At 33.1% G+C, this 13,679-nt stretch overlaps 1 protein-coding gene across 1 annotated transcript in view; it reads right to left on the reverse strand.

Moving 5' to 3' along the window:
- Window positions 1–992: 992 nt before the first annotated feature.
- The window catches only part of LOC139482596 (protocadherin Fat 4-like), a 40,655-nt gene continuing 27,968 nt past the window's right edge, over window positions 993–13,679 (reverse strand). The window contains exons 19-28 of the mRNA XM_071266511.1: window positions 13,421–13,543; window positions 9,884–12,497; window positions 7,897–9,122; window positions 7,255–7,525; window positions 6,586–6,725; window positions 5,736–5,928; window positions 4,922–5,034; window positions 4,301–4,566; window positions 2,969–3,113; window positions 993–1,141 (exon numbers count right to left, since the gene is read on the reverse strand). Of these exons, the coding sequence (XP_071122612.1) occupies window positions 1,077–1,141; window positions 2,969–3,113; window positions 4,301–4,566; window positions 4,922–5,034; window positions 5,736–5,928; window positions 6,586–6,725; window positions 7,255–7,525; window positions 7,897–9,122; window positions 9,884–12,497; window positions 13,421–13,543 (5,156 nt within the window). The 3' untranslated portion in view covers window positions 993–1,076. The remainder of the gene's footprint in view (window positions 1,142–2,968; window positions 3,114–4,300; window positions 4,567–4,921; window positions 5,035–5,735; window positions 5,929–6,585; window positions 6,726–7,254; window positions 7,526–7,896; window positions 9,123–9,883; window positions 12,498–13,420; window positions 13,544–13,679) is intronic.

The following is a 13,679-nucleotide window of genomic DNA, read 5'->3' on the forward strand; positions in this document are numbered from 1 at the left end:
ATAGCTCAACGTACGGCCTTCAACAATGAGCAAAGCCCATTCAATCTTATTCACTTCAAACTCATTCTATTACTTAAATAAACGTGTATATATTGTAATATCATCCCCCCCTTTTTTTTTAAAAGAAAATCACCAATGGAAACCGTCGTCTCCAAAATATCCCATATCCCATACAACATGTAAGAACGGGAATACTTGAAGGTAAAAAATGTTGGCGATGTTTTTATTATTGCAAAAAATGCGACGGATAAGTTTTGCATAAATAAAATAAAAATCATTTGAAAATTAGCGATTACTGAAACCACAATAATTTTTCTCTCATTTTTGTCAATTGTCAACAATGACACTGACATATATGTAAGCAAACATGTTCCATAATGCACCACCTTTATAACTTTTTTTATTGATATGCATCTGGCCCGTTATTAGTCTTGTTTAAATGTTCATAGATGAACGGACGGATGGATAGGACGATTCTTATAAACCCCATGAAGCATTCTTCAAACAAAAGAAAACTAATTTTGTTTGTCTATACAATATGATACTGAATTAACCGAGTTCGCTAAATATTGCTCTTCCTTATCCCTCCAATGCTTTTGAGCTTTATTAGAAAAGTTGTTAATACTATGAACTTTGCCAGTTGAATTCAATCCGCATCTCAAACGATGACAAACAACAACGAACCTCACACGGACCTGGTCACTGATTTGGTACGGCATACACATTGGTCGGTATTATGTGAACCAGGTATACGTGTACACCCCTTACTGTCAATATACAGCTCATGTCTTGAAAAAAGACAAACATTATCAAAGAAAAATTTAGAATCATAAGAGGAAAAACATCCGACAATATCATAGCAAAAAAAGAAAGACAAAAAAAAAACCCGAAACAACAGTCTACAAAATGCGGAAATTAAACCCATCAAAATCTCGGTTGCAAAATACACACTACAAAACCTGTTCGTGGTGACTGAAACATTAAGACTATACGTTCAAAATAATTTTATTCGTCAACGATTAAAAAATAAAATATTTATAACAAACATGTAACATATTTAACATATCGGAAACAAATCAATTGTCATTAATGTATTTTTTGGTACCTGTGGCATAGTCGATTTCCACAATCTGTTTAGAAGCTGAAACAAGTAACAACATAACATTTAATATAAAGTATAGCAAATCCGATTAAAATAAAAGAAAGAAAGTCTCATTATAACTGGTTCATTTAAGTTAAAATGGGTATATGATAGCTATCTGGACTGATATTTTTCTAGAAGAATATGCATATTCTTATAGCATTCTTTGAAAATGATTTCTCTCACAAAAATAATTGTGTTAATTTTTTTAAAGTAGACTCCCACAATAAATGAACTCCGAGGAAAATTCAAAGCGGAAAGTACCTAATCAAATGGCAAAATCAAAAGCTCCACCACATCGAATGAATAACACATGTCAGATTCTTGACTTGGTACAGGCATATTCTTATATAGAAAAAAGAATTTTTCTACGTAGAACAACGATTACGGAAAAGTGACATGCTTTCTTTCTAGTTTAATAATAACAATAAAAAATACACCACCACTACAAAGTATAAGATGTGTTTTAAACAATATAATCACCATCATTTGCGCGGTGTTTTATACAAAATCATAGGAAACAAACAACAGTCTATAGTAGAAAAATAATCGGTTTTTTTTTCGATTTTATCATAACTATCATAAGGTTACAATACACCATTAGATTGTATGGGCGCAGCCATTTTATTAGCATGGTATTCAGAATTAAAAGTATGGTTAATTCTTATGGGTTGATATGTGCGCCCGTTATTTTTTATTATTAGAGACTTCGTGCATTCTGCATTATATCATAGGCCAATCACATTATTTTCATTAGCCCTAACGGAAATGAGATGTCTTTTCAACGCTAGGACGAGAAACGTATTTTGAAGTGCAAAATTGATAGGCATGGGAATAAGTAATAAGTAAAAATACGTTAAGAAAAGCAACGCCAACCAATATTTTTTGGACCAAAAAATACTGTCCGAATAACTTTTCAGCAATTCTAGCAAGGTTTCGTTTTAAAAATCAACTTTCTAATTAAAAGTCTGTATCTCAAAAAAGGCTATCATTGTCGCCTATGGGGAAATTAATTGTTTATTTCAATCTATAGGTTACAATACACCATTAGATTTTATGGGCGCAGCCATTTTATGAGCATAACATGGTATTCAGAATTAAGAGTATGGCGAATCCTGATTGGTCGATATGTGCGCCCGTTATTTTTTATTATTAGAGACTTCGTGCACTCTGCTTTATACAAAAGGCAAAATAAAAATTATTCCGTAGCCCTAAAGGCACTGAGATGACTTTTCAACGCTAGGACAAGACACGTATTTTTAAGGGCAAAATTGATAGGCATGGGAGATAAGTACAAAATACGCTAAGAAAAGCAACGCGAACCTATATTTTTTGGACCAAAAAATACTGTCCTAATAACTTTTCTTTGATTCTAGCAAGGTTTCGTTAAAAAAATCAACTTCCTAAAGTCTGTGTCTCGAAAAAGGCTACCATTGTCGCCTATGGGGAAATTAATTGTTTATTTCAATCTATAGCGTAATACGTCAAGAAGGACAACTCCAATTATTTAAAATATAAAACTTTTTTGTTCTGTTTTATTTCCTGCGTTTATCTCTCATTTCATTAGTATAAATTAAGAATCATTGTTTCAAAATGTTCAGAGATCCACGTTAATCCCAGAGTACACACTTTTGAGTTTTGCCGAGACATTATATAGTATTTACTTTTATTCTTACTAATGGTCATTGTCGCAATGTAGAAGTACAAATTATTCCTTTTCCAGAAGAAAACATTGATCTTAGAGTTACTTAGGCTTCTTGATATTACGTTTTTACTTTTTGAAGCAGACAAAGAGCGATGTGATATTTTTTACAACATATGTATTACCTGCATCATAGAAACGCGTAACTGTTGGTCTTCCAACGGTATTATGTTCAGTTTTCTTTGCTTTTGAAACGTTATTGAACCCAGTGACATTAGGAAGTGCTATATCATTCCAGAAATCATTGTCTTTATAATGTGTCTTTTTATCCTGAAAAAAATACAGAATGATCAACTTTCTCTGGTATATTATGGATCTGCTAAATAACAAAAGTAATTCCAAACAATTGTTTAACTTAATACATGCTGGGAAATTTTATGAAAGTTTAAAGTGTTCTATGTCATTTCGTTGTGTTATTCTAATATATTTGCTCAAATACATTCAGTTGTCCTAGATTGTCTATGCAGTCTTAAATGAAATCCTAAAAGACAGACACATTCCCTATTTCCTTTCTCGATTTTATTTTTATTTAGTGTAATAAAGTATAATCATGTTTATATAACGAGAAACATGGTATTTTGTCTCCTCTTTCTAGTAACTTATACAAAATAAATAAATAAATACAAATGCTATATTCGTAAATGAAAATTAAAGAAATTTAACGTCAAATTTTACATCAAAGAAGGGTAAAGAAGACCTAGGCAAAAAGAACCCGATGATTAAAAAGGAATATTGGTCACCATAGGTTAAGTGTCCTGCTTCACTAGTAGCACAAAATATATAAATTATGGTAAATATGCCAAGTATAATATATAGGGGCAGGTCGAACTCAGTGATCTTCATAAACAAAACAAGAGGATTGAGAATACTAGTGATCCATATTCATAATGATATAAGACACTAATATACCATAACGATCAACAGGGAAAGCCCTGCTATTTTGTATCAATTGTAAAAAATAGATACTTCATATGCTACCTGTGATTAAGCATTGCTGCTTTGGATAAAGGAAAATGAATCCGTGCGAAACAGATTCACCCGCTCACATTTTTTTCTCGAGTTTTCAGGAGTCATAAGGACTCAAAAACAGTAACAGCGATAGTTCATAAACAGTAAAATTATTGATTTTCTGTTTAAAAAGGCCCACCAAATTCGAACCCGATCTGTGTTCAGTGGTAAACATCATTGTGTATAACATTCATTATATTTGGATTTGAAAAACTTATGTTAGAGACGTAAACTAATTTCTGGAACTTCGCACGTACGGATGTACAGACGTACAAGGTTTAACTTTATTGCAACCTTTTGCTTTTGTATTTGGTCCCATTAACACGGATAACTTTATACCGATACCGTATCCTAGAGACCACATTTATATAAGGGTTATCATTCAAAGAAAATAATAGAAAATATAAGATAAATGTCTGTTAATTTATATCAATTCATAATACACTAACTATTTTTGGCATTGGTCCCCTCACTATAACAGGTGGTGGAAGCTTGCTTTTGTCGATTTCGTCATAAAATTTGTCGACATTTTCCAGTTTTATGTCAGATTTAGCCGCAGACATTTGATTTCTAAACAGATGTTTTGCCGAAGCTTGTGTTCCTTTTGGAAGGGCTGTTGATATATGTGTTCTTCTACTCTTATTACTGAAGACTGAACCTATTCTACTTGGTTGTCGTGTCGACGGTGCAGTCTTTAAATCATCGAGATCGTCCTCTGAAATATAAACTAAATGTGTTATATACTATGCAATGTTTCTAACATAGCATCGAAGCAATTCTGACACTACAACAATTAATATTTGTGTTTAAACCAATGGGCTTATGATAGAATTTTACACGTACATGTATAATAGTTAGAGCTCTGTAGAACAAAGTAAAGTAAACAAACAAAAAAAGAATTGTACACCATTTGTTTCAATAAATTGTGTTTTTTTATGACGCAATATTTGATAGTATTTGTCGATCCCTGTTAAATTTATGTTTTATTTAGCATACCTTTCATCATTCTGACCTGTCTATTTTTTTTGTAGTATATAACAACAATTTTTAAAATCCCGTATTTATCTTACCAATTTCTATTAGCATAGTTTGCTTTTTAACATCTAGAGGTTTCTCTAAGTCCTTTTCTTCAATCTTCGTTTCCAATCTTTTTTCTTTTTTCATTTCTTCTTCTGATTTTATCCTGTAATGTAATACTAAAACAATACATTGGCTCAACAAAGCCATTTTAGACCAAGATAGAAAAAAAGGATAATAAATACGACTCGTGCTTTCAAATAACATTAGTTTTATCATTGTAAAACTTAAAGCTTATTTTCTCTGAATTTTCAATGAGTTCATTTCCAAACTAAAACGTGAAATTCTACCAGAAATATGCGAAATTGGAAGGGGAACAAATAGTCCCTTGCAAGATTATTTTCTGAACAAAAATGTGTCCAAAGTACACGAATGTCACACTCGCACTATCATTTTCAATGTTTAGTGAAAGTGGGTTCAAAATTCTAATTTGGCATTTAAATTAGAAAGACCATATCATAGGAAACATGTGTACCAAGTTTCAAGTTGATTGGACTTCAACTTTATCAAAAACCTACCTTGACCAAAAACTTTAACCTGAAGCGGGAGAGACGGACGAACGGACGCACGGATGAACAAACGATCTAACAAACGGACTCACAACCGAAAAAATATAATGCTGCGTTTGAAGCATTTAATCAAGAAAAATCGGAGACAAAAGTTTTTGAATTTAATAATTAAAACAGGCTGTCCAACCGAATTAAGATTACCATAGATAGTACGTAAACAAAAACTAGCCTGAATCAGTTGCAACATTTGTTTAAACCTGTAAATTTGAGTCATATAACAGGTGAAGTTTATCCTTACTTTGGTTTTCTTAAGGTCCTTATCAGGTAAACGGTTAGTAGAACACCAACTACAATTAATACACAAATGATGCTTAAAACTGCAATTCCTGTAGTTGACGTTATCCACTGATCGTCTGTCGAACCAGCCGTTGATGTTACAGTCGCAGTAAAGGATGAAATACCGGTTATGTTGAACTGGTCCCAAACACCACCTAAAAGGTGTGATGATGTAAAAAAAATATCATTTATACATTGTTCAGTTTAGTAGTCCAAGATATTACCACAAAAAATAAATAATTGACAAAGTCAACTATTAGCCAAAATTCAGTAGAATTTTAAAATTAAGACTTTAAAAAAAATCATTTCTGAAATATGTACATTTCGACGTGGCCATGGATGTCAGACCCCACCTTACAAAGTCTTTTGACCTCCTACCACATGAAATTGTGCTAGATAAATTATCAGCATTGCTATTGGTGTCTCTTCTCTTCGATTTCACTTTTTTATTTCATATTGTCACAGGAAGGAAACAGGAAACAGCAAATTTAAATTATTATTTTACAATTATAGAGCTATTTTTGTACCACAGAATTATATCCTTAGCACTCTCACATTTCAAAATTATGTTAACCATGGTAGCGGGATTAAAACTAATTTGGTATATATATTTGGACATCTCCACTGACTTCCAAGTTTATGTTCCCAACATTCAGTGTTAACAACCTTGTCCAAAACCTATTCGGAAGGACGAACGGAACGACTAGAATGCATAATGTCCCTAAGCTTTAAATCGTATACGTGCATAAAATGTTAAACACAGTCAAACACATATTCTAACAAACAGAGCAATGCAAGTAAGACAGACTTACCAGACAAAATAAGAGATCCATCGGAAGTCGTTAGCAGTGACCGTACAACTATTGCACTTATCATTGTTTTGTTCTGTGGTACATTATTTGCCGATTCTGTAGAATTGTTTTCCAAAACATATACTGAAACATCTATGGAACTAAAACATAATATAGACTATTTAATGTCAAGTTTATTTCTTATTTCTGTTCAAAATGAAGGTGTGAAAAAGCTTATCAATTATTAAACCACCACTTCAAGTAAAACATAAATTTTACAATCCATCAAAATGTGAAAAAACGTTAGCCATATATAGATAAACATAAATTTAATTGTCCACGTATTCTTCTGCATGCGTGTACATAGATATTAATGATTTTTCACTTATATGTATATCCATATAACAAAACATTTTAATATTATTAATTTATCTTCTTTAAAAAGTATTTGATGAGTATTCATTGAAGAAATGAATTTATTACAAGCGATAAGGAAGGTTAGTTTGCACTTCATGATGTCTACTACGTATTCATGATGTCTACTACGTATTCATGATGTTTATAGATCGGTTAAAAACCCAAAACGAATATTACATAATAGAATCTAGGCAATACATGGTCCTTCGCTGTAAAATTGGCAAACTTCCGTTAAACAGTCATTCCGTCTTTTAGTTAATGAATTATACTTACCTTTCTGATGTTGCTTTAATACACCATTTTCTAGTTTGACTAGTACTGTAATTTTGCTGAATAACTAACTCAAATTCGGAAATGAATGTTTGTTCCAACGGTTCAAAAGCTGTTTTGTTAATACCAAGTGATAATGTCACAACTGCACTCTCTGATTCGAATGTGTCGACTCGAACTTTCACAGTACTGTTAGTTAACGCAGTGTCGCTTGCAATGATTTCCAGTTCATACTTTGCGTTTTCACCAGGCGTTGCGATCAGTGATATCACACCTGAGAGCAAAAGATAAGCAAGATATTTTCACTAAGCTAATAAATAATAACAATTATTTATAAATTTACGGTTGTTAAAAAGAATAAATTTAACCTCATACTTTAACATTCGACAACATTGTTTTCATTTATAACATGATGTAAGTAGTTTAATTTCAGAATTCAGCAAAAGGATAAATTTTTAAAATGAAATACCGATATCACCCCGACAGTTGATTTATTGAACATCGCCTCATTTGAACATTTATATACAGTATCCACATATACCATTCTTTATGTTGAGAGTAATATGGTTTGCATTGTCGTTGCGTAAAGCCATGTTATATGACTAATGTGCAGTATCAACATTAACTTAATTAAACAGTTCTTACCTGAAGTAGAATTCAAACCAAATATATTTGAATATTCAGTTGTTGCTAGGTTGTATGTTACAATATCACCATCATCACTGTCACTAGCTGAGACCACTACAACAGTCACATGACAGTTATCATTGTATGGTATCTCTGCATTATAAAAACTGGAGGAGAAAGATGGAGCATTGTCGTTCAAATCTTCCACAATGAAACTAATTGAAGCGTTAGACGATTTCGATGGCATCCCACCATCAGTAGCTAGTAGTGTAAACAGGAACGATGACGTAATCTCACGGTCGATATTTTGCTTCACTGTTAACGTTTGCGACGCTGAATCAATAGCAATGTACGTGTCAGCGGTTTGTCCATTTGTTGTTGATAAATCAATTGTTAATATTATGTCCTTATTGGCACCAATATCGGCGTCGGTTGCAAAAACATATACCAATGTGGTACCAACAGCCTGATTTTCTGGGAAAGATGCAGAATAAGCTGTATCATTGAACATCGGATCGTTGTCATTAACATCTGTTATCGTTATTGATATATTAACAGTGTTAGTGAATGTTGGTGACCCGTTGTCTGCTATTTTACAAAGTATTGTATACGAATCGAAGATTTCCCGATCTAATGCAGCAGCTGTTGAAATGACACCCGTCGTATCATTGACTTGGAAATGAGAATTCAAACCCGACCAAAATATTGGTAAAGAATATGTAATATGCCCGTTACCATCAGCGTCTAAATCATTAGCAGTCACGGTTCCAACTTCTAGTCCAATGACAGCATCCTCAGCGATATTGAAATTGAAGGTTACAGAGGTAAAAGTAGGAATATTGTCGTTGAGATCAGAAATAGTAATAGTTACATTCACAATGCTTGATTTCAATGTGGATCCACCATCTGTAACGTTTATAACTAAATCGTATGATGATGTTCTCTCCCTATCAAGTGTTTTGGCTACCTGTAAAATTCCAAAGCCACTGTCTATTTTAAAGTCATTGTCAGTGTTACCGCTTACAATAGAGTATGTAAGTTCAGCATTTACACCGTCATCGGCATCCGTTGCATTGATAATTACTACGACTGTGTTTATGCCAGAATCTTCAGTTACTACGGACAAGTAATCTCCGTAAACAATCGGAATATTATCATTGACATCATCAATTAAGACTGTAATTGTCGCTGTCCCAGTTAAAACTGGTGACCCTTGGTCGACTGCAGTTATATTTAATATATAGCTGCAAACATAATAAATATAATAAAGCAACAAACCAAAAAATGATGTCAACGTCTCAACAGTATCTAAAATTATAGTTAAGTGTTTAAAATATTATAATAGTTTTTTATATAAAATGTTGATTTGTTTTCAATTTTAGTGTAAAAATATATCATAAATATAAAAAAAAACAACATCAAGTTGCAAATATGTCATTGAAAGTTGTCAGGGAAGGAATTTTCCAAAATTATAAAATTATTTAACTAAACTAAAGGGAGATGTGTGGGTTTACGTAAATTAGACAACAACGTAACTACACAATCAGCTAAACATGTATAACATCAAACAGCAACAACAAGTTGGTGTTCACAGTGTGTCAACCTCTTTATCATCCTATATACAGAAATAGATGATAGGATTAAACAGAAACAATCAATAATCGTCTGTTGCGTTGTTACTCCACTGTAACTGCATCATGTGCCTGTTATATGCCATGCGACATGTGGTTCATATGCTTTTGTTTGTTGCTTTACTTCATAATAACTAGCATTAGAAATGTTGCTATGACGTACAGGCTTTGATTAAGGCCGTTAGGTGACATACGAAAGTTCAGCGTACATGTCATCTTCTAATTATTATTTTTAAAGATATGCCATAAACACCAAACTCTCCAAAATATGGAGAGATATGACTCTATCTTACTTATATTTTTTTCTGGCACTCTGCTTAGAAAATAAGTTTAAACTATTCTCCAAATCTTTATATATATATAATTTTACATACCTTGTGATGTTTTCTGTATCTAAGCAAGTAGTTGTTGTTATTATACCAGTCGAGACGTCAATAGTAAAGGTATCAGAAATCATATTGTATGTAAATACGTTGTTGTTAGACACCGCTGAATCTGGATCAACTGCATACATTGATGTAACAGACGTACCAATGACAGAATCCTCGGCAATATTAATAGCAAAATTGTCAGGTTGGAAAATTGGGGCATTATCATTAATGTCAGTAATTATAACTTTTACTAAACATCGCGATGACAAACTGCTAGTGCCATTATCTTTGGCTTCCATAACTATAGAAAACAAACTTTTTGATTCATAGTCAATATCTGATGATGATGTTATCTCACCAGATGTTTCATTGACAGAAAATACACTAGCACCATCACCACTAACAATAGAGTATGTAACTTCGCCATTGTTTCCAGAATCGTCATCAGACGCCCCAATGCTGCCGATCAAACTACCGGAAGTTGTATTCTCCTGAATTGTGAATGTGTATACATTTTGAGAAAACGTTGGAGTGTGATCGTTTTCATCCGTTAGATTTATATATAGCCACATATAGTCAGATTTAGAGTCAGAAACGTTAAATCCAGTGTCAATGACTTGGACTGTCAAGTTGTACTCCGTTGGTGCTGTGTCATAATCTAATGCAGACCAAACAATCAACTGTCCACTATATTCGTCAAGTAAAAATTCGCTATATGTAATGTTGTCAGCAATATAATACCGTAATGTTCCATAATCTCCTGTATCTTGGTCTGTTGCTGCAAGTGTGTGCAAAATAGTTCCAAGTGGAATAATTTCGCTAACCGTTATCGAATTACTGTCATTAGCAAACGCCGGAGTGTACTCATTAACAGCTAAAACTTCTATATGAATATACGCATTGTCTGACAATGATAGTGTTCCATTGTCTCGTACCTGTATTTGAAGTTTGAAGGATGATAATGTCTCCTTATCTACTTCACCTGCTAAAATTAATTTGTTGTCAGACAAATTAAATGCATGGCCTGTATTACCAGATATAATAGAATATAGAAACCCTGACTGTCCGTTTTCATTTATATCGTCGTCCGTTGCGCTCAAACTAAGCGCTGTAGCGCCTATTACAGCGTTTTCCAATAAAGAGACTGAATAGGAGCTTTCAGAAAATCTTGGATAGTTATCATTGACGTCAGACACGGTTACACTAACAAAAGTGGTTGAAGTCATAGAATCAGCAGCCGATGTAGAACTGTCCGAAGCCAAAATAGTCAAATTATAGAATTCACTCGTTTCTCTGTCCAGTTGTCTTACTAGTTTTATTTGACCCAATGTGTCAACGGCGAAATGACCAGTTGAATCACCGTAGAATATAACATAAATTATGGTACCATGGAAATTACCAGTGTCAGAATCAGACGCATTAACCAAGATAACATTACTGTTTAGCGGTAAATCCTCCGCAACGGATACATTGTATTCCGTTGACCCGAATATTGGAGGTTGCTCATTGATAGGGATAACATTTATGAAAAACTTGATAGTTATGCTGCGGTTAGGAGTACCATTATCTGTCACAGATATAACTAGAGTGTATTGTATAGAATTTTCATAATCTAAGCTATTGTTAAGCGATAAAATTCCAAGCGTGGCGTTTATTTCAAAACTTTGGTCCGTATTTCCCGATGTGATCGAAAACACTAGATCTGTATTCGAAATATCGATGTCTGAACAATTAGGAGTTACAATACTGGATCCAATCGTTGTGTTTTCATTGAAAGATACAGTATACACACTTTGGTCACAGAATGGATCGTTATCATTCACATCAGAAACTGTAATGGTTAAATTAGTTGTATTACTATAAACACCATCTGTTACTTCTATTTCTAATATGTATTGGCTGGTTGTCTCTGCGTCAAGTGATTTTAGTAAGATAATTATACCAGTGTTGGAGTTAATTGTAAATTCTGAGCTTGTAATCCCACTGACGATTGAGTATACAAGTGTATCATTAGAATAGTCATCATCAGTTGCTGTTATATTATATATAGTACCAGCTACTGGAAAATCTTCAGCTATCGTAACATTGTAAGAATCAGACACCGAAAATACTGGTGTGTATTCATTGATATCGCTTACTGTAACATATATTGTGACAGTTGTATAATATTTCATATCTGTTACGTTGACAACAAGTGCAAACGAAGGTGTTATTTCTGCATCTAAGCTATTATTCAATGTCAACACTCCACTTGTTGCATTTATTTCGAAATCTTGGTCTGTACTTAGTAGAAGATATAACAAATTTGAGGTGCCATCATTATCGGAACACGTCAATTGTGCAACGTTATCTCCATAAGTTGCATTTTCTATGACGGTAGCAGAAATAAAAGAATGCAAACAGCTAGGAGAGTTATCATTGACATCATTCACAGTAATTACCACATATGAAACATCAAACTGAACAGGACTTCCGTTGTCAGTTGCATTTATTGTTATATTGTACAAATTAGTTATTTCCGCATCCAAAGAAGATATAACTTTTACATTACCACTCAAAAGGTCTACAGCAAATTTTCCTTCTTCATTTCCAGATGAAATGGAGTAATAAACTAGCCCTAGTGAAATTTGAATAGAAAACAGTCATACATTAATTTTTTTTAATCTGATAAAATGTTCTCGAGGATATGCAAATCTCCTTCATATTATAAACTCATTTGAGACATTTACGGCTGTTGTTAATACAGGAATCGCTAAATCAGATACCGTTAACACCAAACTATACGTTGTTCACCACGTTTCATTGAACTATGTTGTGTGGTTTCAGTGAGTTGCGATTTTAAACTGTTACAGTAGAAAATTAAAGTTAATTTTTTTTTAAGTTCAAAGGGATTTGGCCATTAAAAAAAGAATTGACTCATAATTTCCTGATGATGTGCATATAATGTCTTTAGTATCTACTATGTTTCATGAATTTCTGTTGTGTGATTTCAGTGGAGTGGCGATTAGAAACTGTTGCAGTAGTATTTAGGTAAAAATTCTAATTCAAAATGGGCATAAATCCTAGAAAATATTAAACCATAGCTTCCTGTCGACATGCGCACCTAAATAGTATGTCCCGATTATCTACCATGTTTCATGAATTATGCTGTAATGTTGCTGAGAATTTTTAATGACAAGAACAGGACTGGCGGACTGACGAACAGACAGACGGATGGATCAAAAACATTATGTCATACGCAACTTTGAATAAGAATATACGATTCAAGATATTTGCTGATGATCCAAATCATTGACGTGCTGATTTACTATGCGTTTGTAAAAATGGTTCTACTAAATTGTTGCCATTTTACTCAATACCTACGCCCAAAAAGTAACTTCACCGAATAGCCATCCAGAGCCAAAGCCAAGACGAAAGTTACAGTTAATCAGTATGATTAATCAACGACCTTTCAATGATACCCCGAAAATATGGTAAGTAAATCTTGTATGTTTTCATTTAAAAAAAAACAACGTACAAGTAAGCAAATATGAGACAAACCTGCTCCGCTAGAGTCTGAATCAGTAGCCAAAACTTGTCCCACAACTGAAGACAGTGCAATGTTTTCATCTACCAAGAATTTATATGTGCCATTTGTAAACTGCGGAGAGTTGTCATTGATATCTACAAAAATGAATTCAACAATATATGATTAAAAGCAAAGCAGCAAACACTGCATTCAAAATAACGCAATTTACCATAACATGGCCTAGACCGATATTCATATTCGGATTTTAAATCATTGCAAAAAAACGAAAGT

Source organism: Mytilus edulis, chromosome 1 (assembly GCF_963676685.1).
Source record: "Mytilus edulis chromosome 1, xbMytEdul2.2, whole genome shotgun sequence".
In the NCBI taxonomy this organism is placed as follows: domain Eukaryota; kingdom Metazoa; phylum Mollusca; class Bivalvia; order Mytilida; family Mytilidae; genus Mytilus; species Mytilus edulis.